Consider the following 14274-nt stretch of genomic DNA (forward strand, 5'->3'; position numbering starts at 1 on the left):
CTTTCAGGTAGTTTTTGCTTAGTGGTCTAATGTTGTGTGTCTTCTGGAAGTGGAGCTTACAAGCTTTTCTTTGGGACAGGCACAAAGTTGATAGTTGAAACAAGTAAGTGATTTTTAATAAAGAGGTATAAAACACATTTTTATAAATAGTAGTGTTTTCTTTTAGATTAGTAAAGAGGTTTGAAACAAGACATTTGCATTCCTGATATATATATATATATATATATATATATATATATATATATATATATATATATATATATATATATATATATATACCAGCAAAATGCTTATTTAACAACATGCCATTTACTAATAGTCATTCATTACTGTGCTTTAAAATGCATTTTTAATACACCTTATCAATTACAAGTTGTCATATTAGTCATTAAGGTTGAGGAGCATTAAGTTTCAGGTCAGGTAGTTTTTGCTTAGTTCTCATATGTTGTGTGACTTCTGGAAGTGGACTCAAGCTTATCTTTGGGAAAGGCACACAACTGATAGTTGAAACAAGTAAGCTCATGATGATCAGTGCTAATTAATGTGTTGCGATTCCTTTTTGACGCCATTTAATCTTGATTCTTTGTTCCGGAGAGAATGTTTCTGAAATAACAAAAGCAATAATAACTGTAAATCTCTAATTGATCTGTGATCGGTCATTTAACATGGCATCAATAATCTTTTCAGTTAGTACTGGGATGGTCATATGAGAAGGATGGTAATTGCCTTACTTTAAGGAATGAATACAACATTTAGATTAAATAACATTTATAAGCTTTCGTTTATCATTTCAGTTGCAGAGTTACAACATATTGTTGAGGAAGTTAGTGTAGAGATGAAATATACTGTGTGTCTCAAAGTGGAGCCAGGAAAATCCATTTTGGCTCTGGAACCAAACTGACCGTTGAAAGTAGTAAGTGAATTGTAAAAAAAAAAGTAAAACATTTGTTGGAAAACGATTATTTCCTCCAAAATATTGACTGGTAAATAACGCAGTATTATTTAAAGTAGTATAGAAATACCAGCGTAATATGATAATGAGATGTAAATCATACTGGATCATAACATTTGAGCTATGACTTGAAACAGATTAATAATATTGGAGAAGATAGTATGCATGAAGATTTGTATTATTTTGTTTAGACTAGAGTCTTATAGTTGTTATAGTTTGAGGGATTTTGTCATGTTGTTTCGTACTGTGTGAATCTTGGAGGTGGACAAAAGATTATTTTTGGAACAGGCACAAAACTAGAAATTCAGACAAGTAAGTTTTATTCTGTTATTATATTTATTGGTACAGTTGCATAGTATTTGTGCAGATTTGACTTCTGAGATTTATTTTTCTTTGTGATTTATTTTTATATGGTGCAGCATAGCAGTTTCTGGCATGTCTTCATTAATTAATATTAATATGACCCTCAAAAAGTGATCAGTCTTCCCATTTATGCAGTGTTATTTTAACAAACCCACATTAATCCAGTGTTTACATAATTTGCAAAATACCTTTAGAGTAAGACATAAACAGTGATCATTGACCTTAATAGTCTTGTGTTTCTAAGGCTGTGTAGTTTTTGCTCTGTGGTCACATACTGTGTGTCTACTGGAGTTAATGTTAATAAACTATTCTTCGGGACAGGCACAAAACTGATCATCGGAACAAGTAAGAAGGAAGAGAAGTTATTTTATTTTTAATTATATTAGGAAAGTTGTTGATTTTTATGACTCTAATGGGTCCCTTAGGTATGGAAATAGTTTTTTTTTTTTTTTACAGAGTTATTGATATACTTTATGCTAGAATGTGGTAAAAAAAATAAATCTACAGAGGTTTGAAGTCAGAGATGTTTTTGTGCAGCTATATAATGCTGTGTGACTAACACTGGAGTTGGTAAAATTATATTTGGGACTGGAACAAAGCTCATAGTACAGTCAGGTATGGCACAATAATTTATTCCCCAATTTTTTTTTCTTATCTTAATATCCTGTTAGATGTCCTAGTTTCAGAATTAAAGTGAAATTGATACTTAAAAAAGTAAAAAAAAGTAAATTCAAAGAAATATACATATTTAAAAACAATCCAGGAAAAGCAGAATGACATGGAAATTCCATGAAAATGGAAAACGTTATGAAGCTCAGCACTGTCTCAAAAAACTATGGAGGGAAATTTATACTTGGTGAAGGCACAAACCTACTTGTTGATACAAGTAAGTGCCTGCTTTAATAATGTCAATAAACAATCATATTTTTTTAAAACTGAAATCCAAAGTCAACAACAATAGTGGATAATATATATGTGGATATACATGCATTCTCAAAGAATATAAAAATCTTAAAAACTAAGAAATGCATTGTAAATAAATCTGGTGTATACAAGTTTATTTTTGGGAGAAGCAGAGTTGATTAATCATCATAAAAAAAAGAAAAGTTAATCATCCACTTTACTCAGATAAAGCCATATTGCAGAACTGTCCTTTAAAAGCTCAGTGTAGTTGGACTTGGTGATTGAGAGAACAATGGAAGAGCAGACAGAAAATTTTATAAAGTTTAGCACTGTGTGTCTGATACCTTTGGAGGGAAACTCATTTTTGGTCAAGGTACAATTCTGCAAGTTGTCACGAGTTTTTTTTTTTTTTGGATTGCAATATTATGGAAGTAGGTAAAAATTGTTTTAATTTGACAAGAACATTTGACAAGAATGCAGAAAGGACAGTTATACTAGCAAATCAAATTAGTTAATGGCCACTAAAAAGCTATAAATTATCATATGATGATTAATCCAAATCAAGTTATTTGAAGTTTAATAGACGGTCGATAATTGCCTTTTCTACCCCGGTAGATGTCCTGTAATGTTAAAAACATTAAATGAAATGCATGAAATGCATAATTTGTAAACATTTTGCTAAATGTTTTGGTAAGAGTCAAACCGTCCACTGTAGGGAGTTGTAGTTCTCAGGTTTAGCACTGTGTGACTTCTGGAAGTGCATATGGAAAGATAATCTTTGGGTCTGGCACAAAATTAGAAATTCACACAAGTGAGTATCCAGATCTGTATCTATTCGTATTTTATTTCAAACTTCTTGCGTTACAAAAAACAAGATTACAAAAGATTATTTGTGATTATTTGCTCTATTACAAAATCCTTAACCATCAGGTTAGTTTATAGTAAAAAATATTTTTTTTTTCAAGTGCAAAATGTAGAATTCCTATACGAATGTTTGTAGAATATGGGTGTTTATGTGAGCATAGAGTAATTGCTAAGAGGAAATGCAGTGTGTGACTGGAACTGGAAACTGGAAAATAATTTTTGGCTTTGGAACCAGACTTACTGTTGAGACAAGTAAGTCAGTAATACCTTTAATGATGAAGTTTTAAACTGAAATGAGAAAGGGACCTTGTACAAATTCAGCAGTGCTTAGAAGTATACTCAAATCTAGCACACATCATAAAATATATATAAAATATAAATAACTGTGTTGTTTTTTAATAGAAGAAAAAGTCTTGAATTTTTTGTAGTGTAATTGCAAAAAATGTAAAATCCGCAGTCTATTAGAATATTTATTGAAGTATTTTGTGGGTGAAGAGTAATTGCAATGAGGATCTGCAGTGTGTGACTGCTGGTGGAAACTATAAAATGTATTTTGGTTCTGGAACTAAACTTCATGTTGAAACAAGTAAGTGATAAATTAACAAAATTTTCTTTGGGTCAGGCACAAAGTTGATAATTGAAATAAGTTGCTGGCAAAAAATTTTTAAAAGCTTTTTTACTCAACGTTTAAGACCTTTTCATCACAATATTATTTTAGATATCATATCCACGCGATGTCTGAAGTTCCCCATAAATAATTAGTAGAAGTTTGTAAAAAATTTAACATTGTTAATTCTTTATATAATTTTCCCAAAGATTTTAGTGCTTCACTTATATTATTGGAAAAAATTGTACTGATGAAAATTATTTTTTTGTTCCTTTAAAATAAACTAATTTCTATGAAGTACAATGTAGAAATAATCAAAAGAGGTCATTTTTATATTTGCTAACACTGTGTCCTATTCTGCTAATAAAGATAACTTATGTTTATGTAAATTAAAGTAAGTAGAAACAAACCTGAATTATTAATTTATCGTTTGATGTGTAGTCTGATAGATTTTGCTGTGCAGTGTAATATTGTGTGACATATGCAAGTGGAGGAAACAAAATTATCTTTGGGACAGGAACAAAATTAATCATAGAAACTAGTAAGTTTGTTTTAATTTTTGTTGAGAAATGTTAAAAAATACGGTCACTCTTTATTTTAAGGTCCAATTCTAGCTGTTAACAAACTATTAACTTTGAACTTTGCCTCAGTAAACTCCTAAATTTCTGTTTATTAGTTATTGGTAATTAAGTAATTTATTAATAGTTAGTAAGGTAGTTGTTTATTTTATGTATTGGGTAGGATTAGGCACGTAGAATATGGTCATGCAGAATATATTTATAAGCACTAATAAACAGTCAATATGTTAATAAAAGGCATGTTTCTAACCAAGATAATAGTGAAATTGGTTAACTAATGTGTTACCAAAAAAATTAACCTGACATTTAAAATAAAATAAAGCATTTATTTACATGATGTCTAAAGCTTAGGAATGTTTCCCATTAGTAGTTAGGATGTTTTAGTGCTGCCATGTTAAACTGTGTGACTGATGCAGGAGGAAGGAAATTAATATTTGGAAAAGGAACAAAACTTAACATCAACTCAGGTAGTGCTTAATTTTCACAAATTGGTTATTTTCATACACCAATATTAAACAACAACAACAGCAAACATAAATACTTGACACAATCCAAGGATTTTAGCATTTTCAGTCATATTTCTGAAAATAAACATAAAAATAAACAAAAACATCTGCGCATACACACAAAACCTCAAAAATGCACTATTAAAATATTTGTAATTTGCCTGCAAAACTTCAAAACTGCTAAACAATCTGATAATCACCAAAGTTAATTATATGATTGCTAACAATATTCCAGTAAAATAAGTAAACAAACTAATTTGAAATATTTAGTTCACAGCGAAGTGTCTATTTTCAAACTAGAAAGACTGACATCATAAGAGCATTTATAGTGTCCTTTTTGCAATTTGCTCTATAGATTAATATATTTTAATTGCTTTTCTCTGTTGAATTTTAAAGTATATGTTTTGGAACCAAATTGATTGCTTAACCAGTTAGTAATTATTATTCAATTAACCTGAATAATTTAATCTGGCCAGTCTCTAATTTGACGTTTTTGTTGCGAGGTTTTTCATTGTGTGAATAATGTGGGAAATGGCAAGATTATCTTTGGAACAGGAACAAAACTGATAGTTGCAACACGTAAGTGAACAATCTTGCTGTTTATTGAAGTTAAGATAGTATAATATTAGATCATATTTTTCATATCATTCAACTCATATAAGTTGATTTAATATTCTGTAAATAAAATGTCTTAAGTTCTGAATAGTGCAACATCAACATTTGTGACTAGTTATAGGTTTTACTAAATCAAACAGCAGCACTCATGAATAATCTTAGGTTTTTGTAAAGCAGTGTAACTCTGTGTGATTAACACCGCAGGACGTATAATATTTGGGAAAGGGACAAACCTTAATGTTGATTCAGGTATAGTTAAAGTCTATCATTACAGCATTTTCATTTTATTATTTTATCTATTTATGTAAAATGGCAGTTTTTAGTAATTTTTTCTTTAGTCATTTAAAAAAAAAATCACATCTACATTCTCATTCTGGATAGTTTTTGTTATGAAGTTACTGGTTGTGTGAAAACTGGAGGATTTGAGAAGATTATCTTTGGAACAGCATCAAAATTGATAGCAAATTCACGTAAGTGTATTGCCTACTGAGAAGTTTTGCTTGATTAATCCGACATTGGTCTCCAGACATCTCTAAAAACCTTTCTCTTGAGATTTTTGAAATTATTTTTCCTGTTGTGTGACTGTGGGAGTGAATAAGATTATTTTTGGGAAAGGCACACAATTACTAATTGAGCCAAGTAAGTGCACTAAATCAGTGTTGTCTGATTTGAACCAAAATACAAAATTAAATAAATAACACTAGATATTCTTGAATTTTTCAAGCTTTACCAATGTATACTGCAGACATACGCATCAATTAATGTAGATCAACATGCATAGTATCCTGTTCCAAATATAAAACATTCAGTTAAACATTTAGTATTTCATAAAGAAAGTTAGCAAGCACATTTATTCAAAGTATTTGACATTGTATTGAATATATAAAATATATATACATCAGTTCTTGCGTCCTCTGAGAACCGAACCCATGACTTTTGGGATTGGGCTGCACAGATGTTTTACTATAGATTTTAATAATTCTAAAGCACTCTAAGTAATTGCTGGGACATTAGCTACTGTGTGACTTATTCAGGGGGCAAAATAACATTTGCCTCTGGAACATCATTGACTGTTCATTCAAGTAAGTGTATATATTTTTAGAATTAATTGACATAGTAAAAAGATTCATTTATCACACAGTTGTTTATCATTGAAACTTTGCTAGTCTTTTTTGCTGGACACTTTCTCAAGGTACATTTGTCTCAAGTTAAATGATGTTAAACCACATTCAAGGAGATATTTATGATTTATTGTCTGTCGTCCAGCATAGTAGTTTCTGGCATGCCTTCATTAAATAACGTTAATATGGACCTCAGAATCTTCCCCTGTTTTGATGCAGCTGCATCTGATCCTCATTTTTAATTTAACTTAGTTTTTGCTCTGTGGTCACATAGTGTGTGGCTTCTGGAGCTAATGCCAATAAACTATTCTTCGGGACAGGCACACAATTGATCATCGGAACAAGTAAGAAAGAAAACGAGCCTATTTACTTTTATTCAAGTGTATTCTGAAAGTTAATGATTTTAAACCTGATGGGTAAATCTACACATATTAGTGCACACAATTCCCTCATCGTCTTAAAACAATAATTGAATAAAACATATAATAAAAACAATAATTTATTAAAATGTGAATTAGTATTGAGTGCACTTTAAGCTAGCATGTGGCAGGAACATACTTTATTTATTTATTTTTCTTGAAGTCAGAGATGTTTTTGTGCAGCTATATAATCCTGTGTGACTAACACTGGAGGTGGTAAAGTTATATTTGGGCTTGGAACAAAGCTCACAGTACAGTCAGGTATGGCACAATAATTTATTATTTCTAAAATATCACAAAATATACAAAAAGTAAGAATGTCAATAATATGGAATTTAGTGTAAAACAAAATTTTGTTGATTTGTGATTCACAATAATGGATATTGTGGATATATATTCATTGTCAAAAATGTTTAAAAACAAAATGATTCATACTCTTAATACAAATGCTCAGGTAAACCACATAGCGAGAGAGTAAGAAGTATGAGGTTGAGCATTGTGTGGATGCTGGATTTGGAAAGCTGATTTTTGGGTCTGGCACACAATTACATGTTTACTCTAGTAAGTATCTACAATCCCACTCCTCAAATCAGATTGATTGACAGATAGCTGTATTGTAGAACTGTCCTTTAAAAGCTCAGTGTAGTTGGACACTGACCTCTGGTCTTGGTGATTGAGAGAACGATGGAAGAGCAGCCAGAAAATGTTATGAAGTTTAGCATTGTGTGTCTGGTAACTATGGAGGGAAACTCATTTTTGGTCAAGGTACAATTCTGCTTGTTGATACAAGTAAGTGTTTTTGTTTTTATGGATTGCAATATTAATACATGCCTTATTGGATATGAATAGTACATATAGAATGCATTTTAAAAGTTCATGATAGAAGTAGTAAAAACAAATTAAAAGCTAATTAAATTACAGCTAACAGCCTCTGAAAAAAAGCTATACATTTTCATTAAATAATGAATCCAGGTAATTTTATTTGAAGTATAGTTGAGGGTAGATTTTTGCTTAAGTGTCATGGGCTGTAAATATGAACATATTTGCTAAATGTTTTGGTAAGAGTCAAACCGTCCACTGTAAGGAGTTGTAGTTCTCAGGTTTAGCACTGTGTGACTTCTGGAGGTTCATTTGGAAAGATAATCTTTGGGTCTGGCACAAAATTAGAAATTCACACAAGTGAGTATCCAGATCTGTATCTATTTTATCATGTATTTTAATTGTATACGTTGTTTCAAACTTTTTTTGTGCCATGTTTATAAATCTATATTACAAGACTTATTATTTTAAAGATCTGCAATTTTGCAATATTTTCTAAGTGCAATTGCGAAATTTTGAATACCGTAGTACAAATATTTGAAAAAAAAAAAAAAAACATCAGTGTGTAGATTAATTGCTAAGAGGAATTGCAGTGTGTGACTGTAACTGCAGACCGTAAAATAATCTTTGGCTCTGGAACCAGACTTACTGTTGAGACAAGTGAGTCAATAATAATTCTTGCAATTAATTTCTACATTTAAATGAGAAAAGTTATACAAATTCAGCAGTATTTAGAAACGCTGTACTGTAAGTAAACAAAAGTACTCTATATATATCTTTTGTTATTACAAAAAAGTAGAATCCTCACAGTCTATTAGAATATATACGAAGTGTTTTGTGGGTGAAGAGTAATTGCAATGAGGATCTGCAGTGTGTGACTGCTGGTGGAAACTACAGAATCTATTTTGGTTCTGGAACTAAACTTAACGTTGAAACAAGTAAGTTTTAAATACATTAACAAACACAGAAGTGTAATTAACAAAATCATCTTTGAGACAGGCACAAAGTCCATTTCATCACAATATTATTTTAGATATCATATTTTAGGTTCTAAGTAGAATACATGATGTCGGAAGTTTAACATTTTTTTCCATAAGTAGTTTTGTATCAGGTTTGCAGATAAAATGCAAATACTTAAAGGTTTAAAACTTGCCAAAGATTGTTGTACTTTAATTTCAATTCTGAGATTAAAAAAATAAAAATGCAAAAAATATACAGCTAAACAAACTCAATTGCAAAATTGCATTGTTAAAAATCATTTTATTTTGATGGCAAAACTTACAAATAATCCTTTACGCAGGCAGTACAATGTAGAAATATTCAAAAGTGGTAATTTGTATGGTTGCTAACACTGTGTGTCATATTCTGATAAGATCATTTTTGGTCAAGGAACAAAGGTCATCATAAATTCAAGTAAGTAGAAACAAACCAATCTGAATTAATTATTTATCATCTGATGTAAAGTGTCTGTTGTCATTTTCACACATTTAAATACCATTAAAAATTATCTTTATACATCATTAAGCCATTCAAAATAAGTATAGTGTTGTCCTGTAATATAATTGAGTTTTGGATCTTTAAAGTTCTGAAAGACCTATTTGTCAGGTCTGATAGATTTTGCTGTGCAGTGAAATAATGTGTGACTTATGGAAGTGGAGCAAACAAAATTATCTTTGCTACGGGAACAAAAGTAATCATTGAAAAAAGTAAGTTTGCTTTGTTTTGTTTTTGTTTTGATTTCTGTTTAAAAAAAAAAAAAAGATTAAAAACATTTGTCCTGATTTGAAGGACTCAGTAAAAAGCATAAATCTTCATGATGTCTAAAGTTTAGGATGTTTTCCAGTAGTAGTTAGGATGTTTTAGTGCTGCCATGTCAAACTGTGTGACTGATGCAGGAGGATGGAAAGTAATATTTGGAAAAGGAACAAAACTTACCATCAACTCAGGTAGTGATTCATTTTCATAAAAACAACAACAATAACATTAAAAAAAATCAACTACCACCCCCACACACACAAACGCAAAAAGAAAAGAAAACTTTTAAATTAAGTTTCAAAGTTGCTTTAAAATTCTATAAATAAAAAACTCTTGTATTCTCAACATCAAATTGTATGCATTCTTATAGGTTTTCCTAAATCAGCGGCAGATGTGTTTAAACAGTCATACTCATTTCTTTATTAATGATCTTAAGTTTTTGTAAAGCGGTGTAACTCTGTGTGTCTAACAACATAGGACGTATAATATTTGGGAAAGGAACAAAACTTACTGTTGTTTCAGGTACAGTTCAAATCTATCATTACAGCATTTTCATTTTATAAAAAAAGTGGCAGTTCTGTTTTTCATAATCCTTTTATTTAACATTAATGTTAATGTTAACATTTGGCACAAACTAAAACACTGAAAAAAAAATTGGTGTAGAAACAATTTTCAGTTGGTAAACGTCACTAATATAAAGAAGATACATAGTTTCCTGTAAAATGTGTTCCTACTCTTTGTTTTATTTACAGTTATTTTATTTATTTTTTGTATTACTTGCTTTTGTGTGTAGATGTTTTACTATAGATAATTCTAAAGCACTCTAAGTAATTGCCGGGGCATTAGCTACTGTGTGACTTATTCAGGAGACAAAATACTCTTTGCCTCTGGAACATCATTGACTGTTCATTCAAGTAAGTACAGTATACAGAAGCTATTACAATTAACTGTCAAAGTAAAAAGCTTTATTTATCTCACAGTCGAGTTTATATAAGTAAATTTGTTCTCTACATCTTTTCACAATGTGATTCAGGAGGGCGGGAAGTGTTACCAAAGTACTATACAGTATAGTTATTCTAGGACAGTAAAATACTTTACGAAATGTATGGATTTGTATGCATTGACAAATCAAGATTTCAAAAATTATTTTAAATACAAATGGTCTATAACATAATTGTGTCAAAATTAATCAAATTAAATTAAAAGGCCATATTATATTGACAAAACTGTGACACTCTCTGACAAAATTATATTTGATCAAGGCACAAAGCTGAATGTTAATAAAACATTCAGCTTTGTAAATAAAAGTAAATAAAAATGTTGACAGTGAAACAGTGTAGATGTAGGCTATATATAGATTTTTCTTTACAATTCAAATTAATTATTTAAATATTTCTAGGTTAAAAACTAATTTGAGAATGCAACAGTTTTTGCTGCGAGGTCGGGTACTGTGTGAATGATGGGTCTTGGAAGATTCATTTTGGAAAAGGGACAACTTTGTATGTAAAGTCAAGTAAGAAACTTATTGCTTTTTTTTAGTAGAGAAATATGCTATAAAATACAATATGGAGAAGGGACAATAGTTTACAATTACTTTAAAACAAAATTCAACAGTATAGGCTTAATGTTTAAAAGTAACTAAAATTACGAAAAGTAATCTCAAATGAATATTCAAATCCTAAAATATATATTATTTTATAAAATATATTCTTGTGTTTATAATCAGCATACAAATCAAACACATTAGTAGAAGTTTATGGTAAACTGGCCATGTATTTGTTGTGATGGTTTCTGTTGTGTGGATGGTTCTGGGACGAAGATCATTTTTGGTCAAGGAACAACTTTAACAGTTGAATCAAGTAAGAGACTTTCGGTTTTCTTATTTTAAAGCCACTTTTACATTTCCTAAGAGACCAGTTTAATAAAAATACTTTATTAACATTAACATTATTTCAACATTAATAGCAATGCAATTTGGCATCCAAGACTATCACAACTAAACAAATCTAAGGCTTTTACAATATCATCAACAGTGATAGATAAGTGGGGGGAAAAAACAAAATGTGCAACTGATCAAAGCTTCAGATTTTGTTGCAAATATGATGTACAACAAAGTACTTGTCTCTGAGGAAGAGCTTATTGAAGAGATGTTTGTGACTGTGTGAATGATGGAACACGAAAGATCATCTTTGGATCAGGGACAAAACTGTTCATAGAACCAAGTAGGATAATATTTTGTTCTGTTCAATATACTTTTATAGTACTCTTTAATGTGAAAATACCTATTTCTAATTGATGTAATTCAATAATCAAACAATGTCCATGGCAGCAGTCCAAAATGGGGAACGTTAATTTGTTGAGGGTCTAAGAGCAATGTGTGAAATCAAACCTTAAGATCATATTCACAACAGGGACAAAGTTAAATGTTGAAACCAGTGAGTACTAACCTCTATCTTGATTTTTTTCTATTTAAACTAATGGAACAGCAATGATTATACATAGAAAGATGAATATTACTGAGGCTTCAGTGAGTTTGTTTTTGTGAGGGATATTAATATTGTGTGAATATGGGGGCTGGCAGGATCTTGTTTGGAGAAGGGACAATGCTGCATGTAGAAACAAGTAAGATTCACATTAAAATTGTTTTTAGGTAGCTTAGGAAAGATTATTAATCTGGTATTTAATACAGTACATTAAGTATGACAAACTCATATTTGGTCAGGGAACACAGATACATGTCTAGATACATGTTTATTCCAGTATGTTCATTTGTTTGATATTGATTAATGGCTTTCTCGGTATTTATGAGTATCATATGTTTCTATTGAAAATACATTAATATTTAATTTACAGGTAAAGGTAATGTTGCAGTTGTAGTCAAAATATGAGCAGTATTTGACCATTCAAATAAACATCCAAACAGACATGTTTTTGACTGTTTACTCGGGAGTAAACAAGATAATTATAGCTAAAATTACTAAATAAATACTGTTAAAATAGATCTCATTCCCTAAAATAAAAAGAGTTTGTTATTAGCACTTGCATCATAATACATATTTTAGCCCCAATTCCTGGTAAACCGGTCAAATTTTTGTTGTGATGGTTTCTGTTGTGTGAATACTGCTGGGGGGACAAAGATCATTTTTGGTCAAGGAACAACTTTAATAGTTCAATCAAGTAAGAATTTCCTTCAAATTGCTTTTTATGTACATTTTACGATAATGAGATGTGATTAACACGGTTAAATGAAGAAAAAAAAAGTTCCATTGAACCATTGTCATTGACACATTATAAACTTACAAAATTCATAAAACTATATTTACTTCCTAGTAAGTCACCAAGATAATCAATTATATTATCACATACACATAATTGTAGTTTACTGTACTGTACTCAATGAAAGGCCTATCCAAGAACATTTTGTCTGAGTGTTTGTTACTGTGTGAATTATGGGAACAACAAGATCATTTTTGGAAGTGGAACAACACTGACTGTTGAATCTCGTAAGATATATATATATTTTTTCATCAGTATATCATAGATGTGCAAAACAGACACTAAAATCTTCAATTACCATTATTACAATAATGTCTTAGTTTACCATTAAATATTTAGCCAAAGTGAGTAAAAACAGGAACGAAAAAGTATTATTATATATTATAATATATTATATATATTATTATATTATATACAAATGTTATTATATTTTCTGCTTAACCAGTGGTTGAAAATAGTAGCCGTTTACTAACTTTTGTTGGTATGTAAACACTGATCAAATCTATTTTATAATATTTTTCTGTTTACAATTAAAGCAGTTGAACATGTAGTTAAAGTTTTCACGAAGGAGCTGTTTGTAATATATTTAGCCAAACCATAACAAATGTAGTTTTTGTGAGGGCTCTTTATATTGTGTGACTACTGGTGCAAACAAGATCATCTTTGGAGAAGGGACAATGTTACGTGTAGAAACAAGTAAGAGGCTATTTATGATTACTATGATCACTATTACATATGAGATTTTAGAGCAAAAATAAATAATGAGCGCCTAGACAATGCGGTTGAATCCAGTTTGAATTACAGCATCAATATCATATTTGGTCAGGGAACACAGCTTCATGCTTACTCTGGTAAGTACAGTGTTATTTTTTTGCGTGATAAGAAATTACAAATTGTTTGTTGTTATATTAATTTATGTATAATTCTAAAATATTTGTTAATTCAATGGAAGCATAAAACAGTGAAGTGTGAAATAATTACAATAATAAATGGACATTTTGTGTCCAAGAGCAATAAAAAATAAAATTGAATCTGACGAACCATAAAGAAGAAACAAAACAAACTTATTTATGAATTTCATAAGTCTTTCAATAAGATAATCAAAACTGACCATATCACAGCAGGTGCTTAGAGAGTTTCTGCTGAGGCTTTTATTAGTGTGTGAATTACGACAAGATCATTTTTGGAGCTGGAACAAGGCTAATTGTGGAATCTCGTAAGACCAAACTATGTTTTTCTTTGAATTCCTCTTATTAATAAAATAATTAATACAGTATTAAGTCATACAGTAATTAATACAATGTTTACTCCTCTCAAAATATTTATTTTTTTTGCTTTGCATTTAACTTAAAAGCTGAAATGTATAAACAGTCCAAGAATAAAACGTAAAAGTTTTGCATATTCTCTTAAACAAGACAACTTTGCAAAAGAATGAATAATAACAGACAGAACAAGAGTGATGGTAAAAAGTTCATGGCTGCCATGTATGATATAAT

At 30.0% G+C, this 14274-nt stretch overlaps 1 protein-coding gene across 3 annotated transcripts in view; it reads left to right on the plus strand.

Moving 5' to 3' along the window:
* The window catches only part of LOC128031071 (M1-specific T cell receptor alpha chain), a 62065-nt gene that overhangs the window by 24621 nt on the left and 23170 nt on the right, over positions 1-14274 (plus strand). The window contains exon 1 of one of the 3 annotated variants that reach the window (XM_052619298.1): positions 3247-3334. The exons of the other annotated variants lie outside the window; for them this stretch is intronic. Within the exon in view, the coding sequence (XP_052475258.1) occupies positions 3262-3334 (73 nt within the window). The 5' untranslated portion in view covers positions 3247-3261. Of the gene's footprint in view, positions 1-3246; positions 3335-14274 lie in introns of those variants that run through there. 3 annotated transcript variants of the gene reach the window in all.

The sequence above is a fragment of the Carassius gibelio genome, chromosome A2 (genome assembly GCF_023724105.1).
Source record: "Carassius gibelio isolate Cgi1373 ecotype wild population from Czech Republic chromosome A2, carGib1.2-hapl.c, whole genome shotgun sequence".
Taxonomy (NCBI): Eukaryota; Metazoa; Chordata; class Actinopteri; order Cypriniformes; family Cyprinidae; genus Carassius; species Carassius gibelio.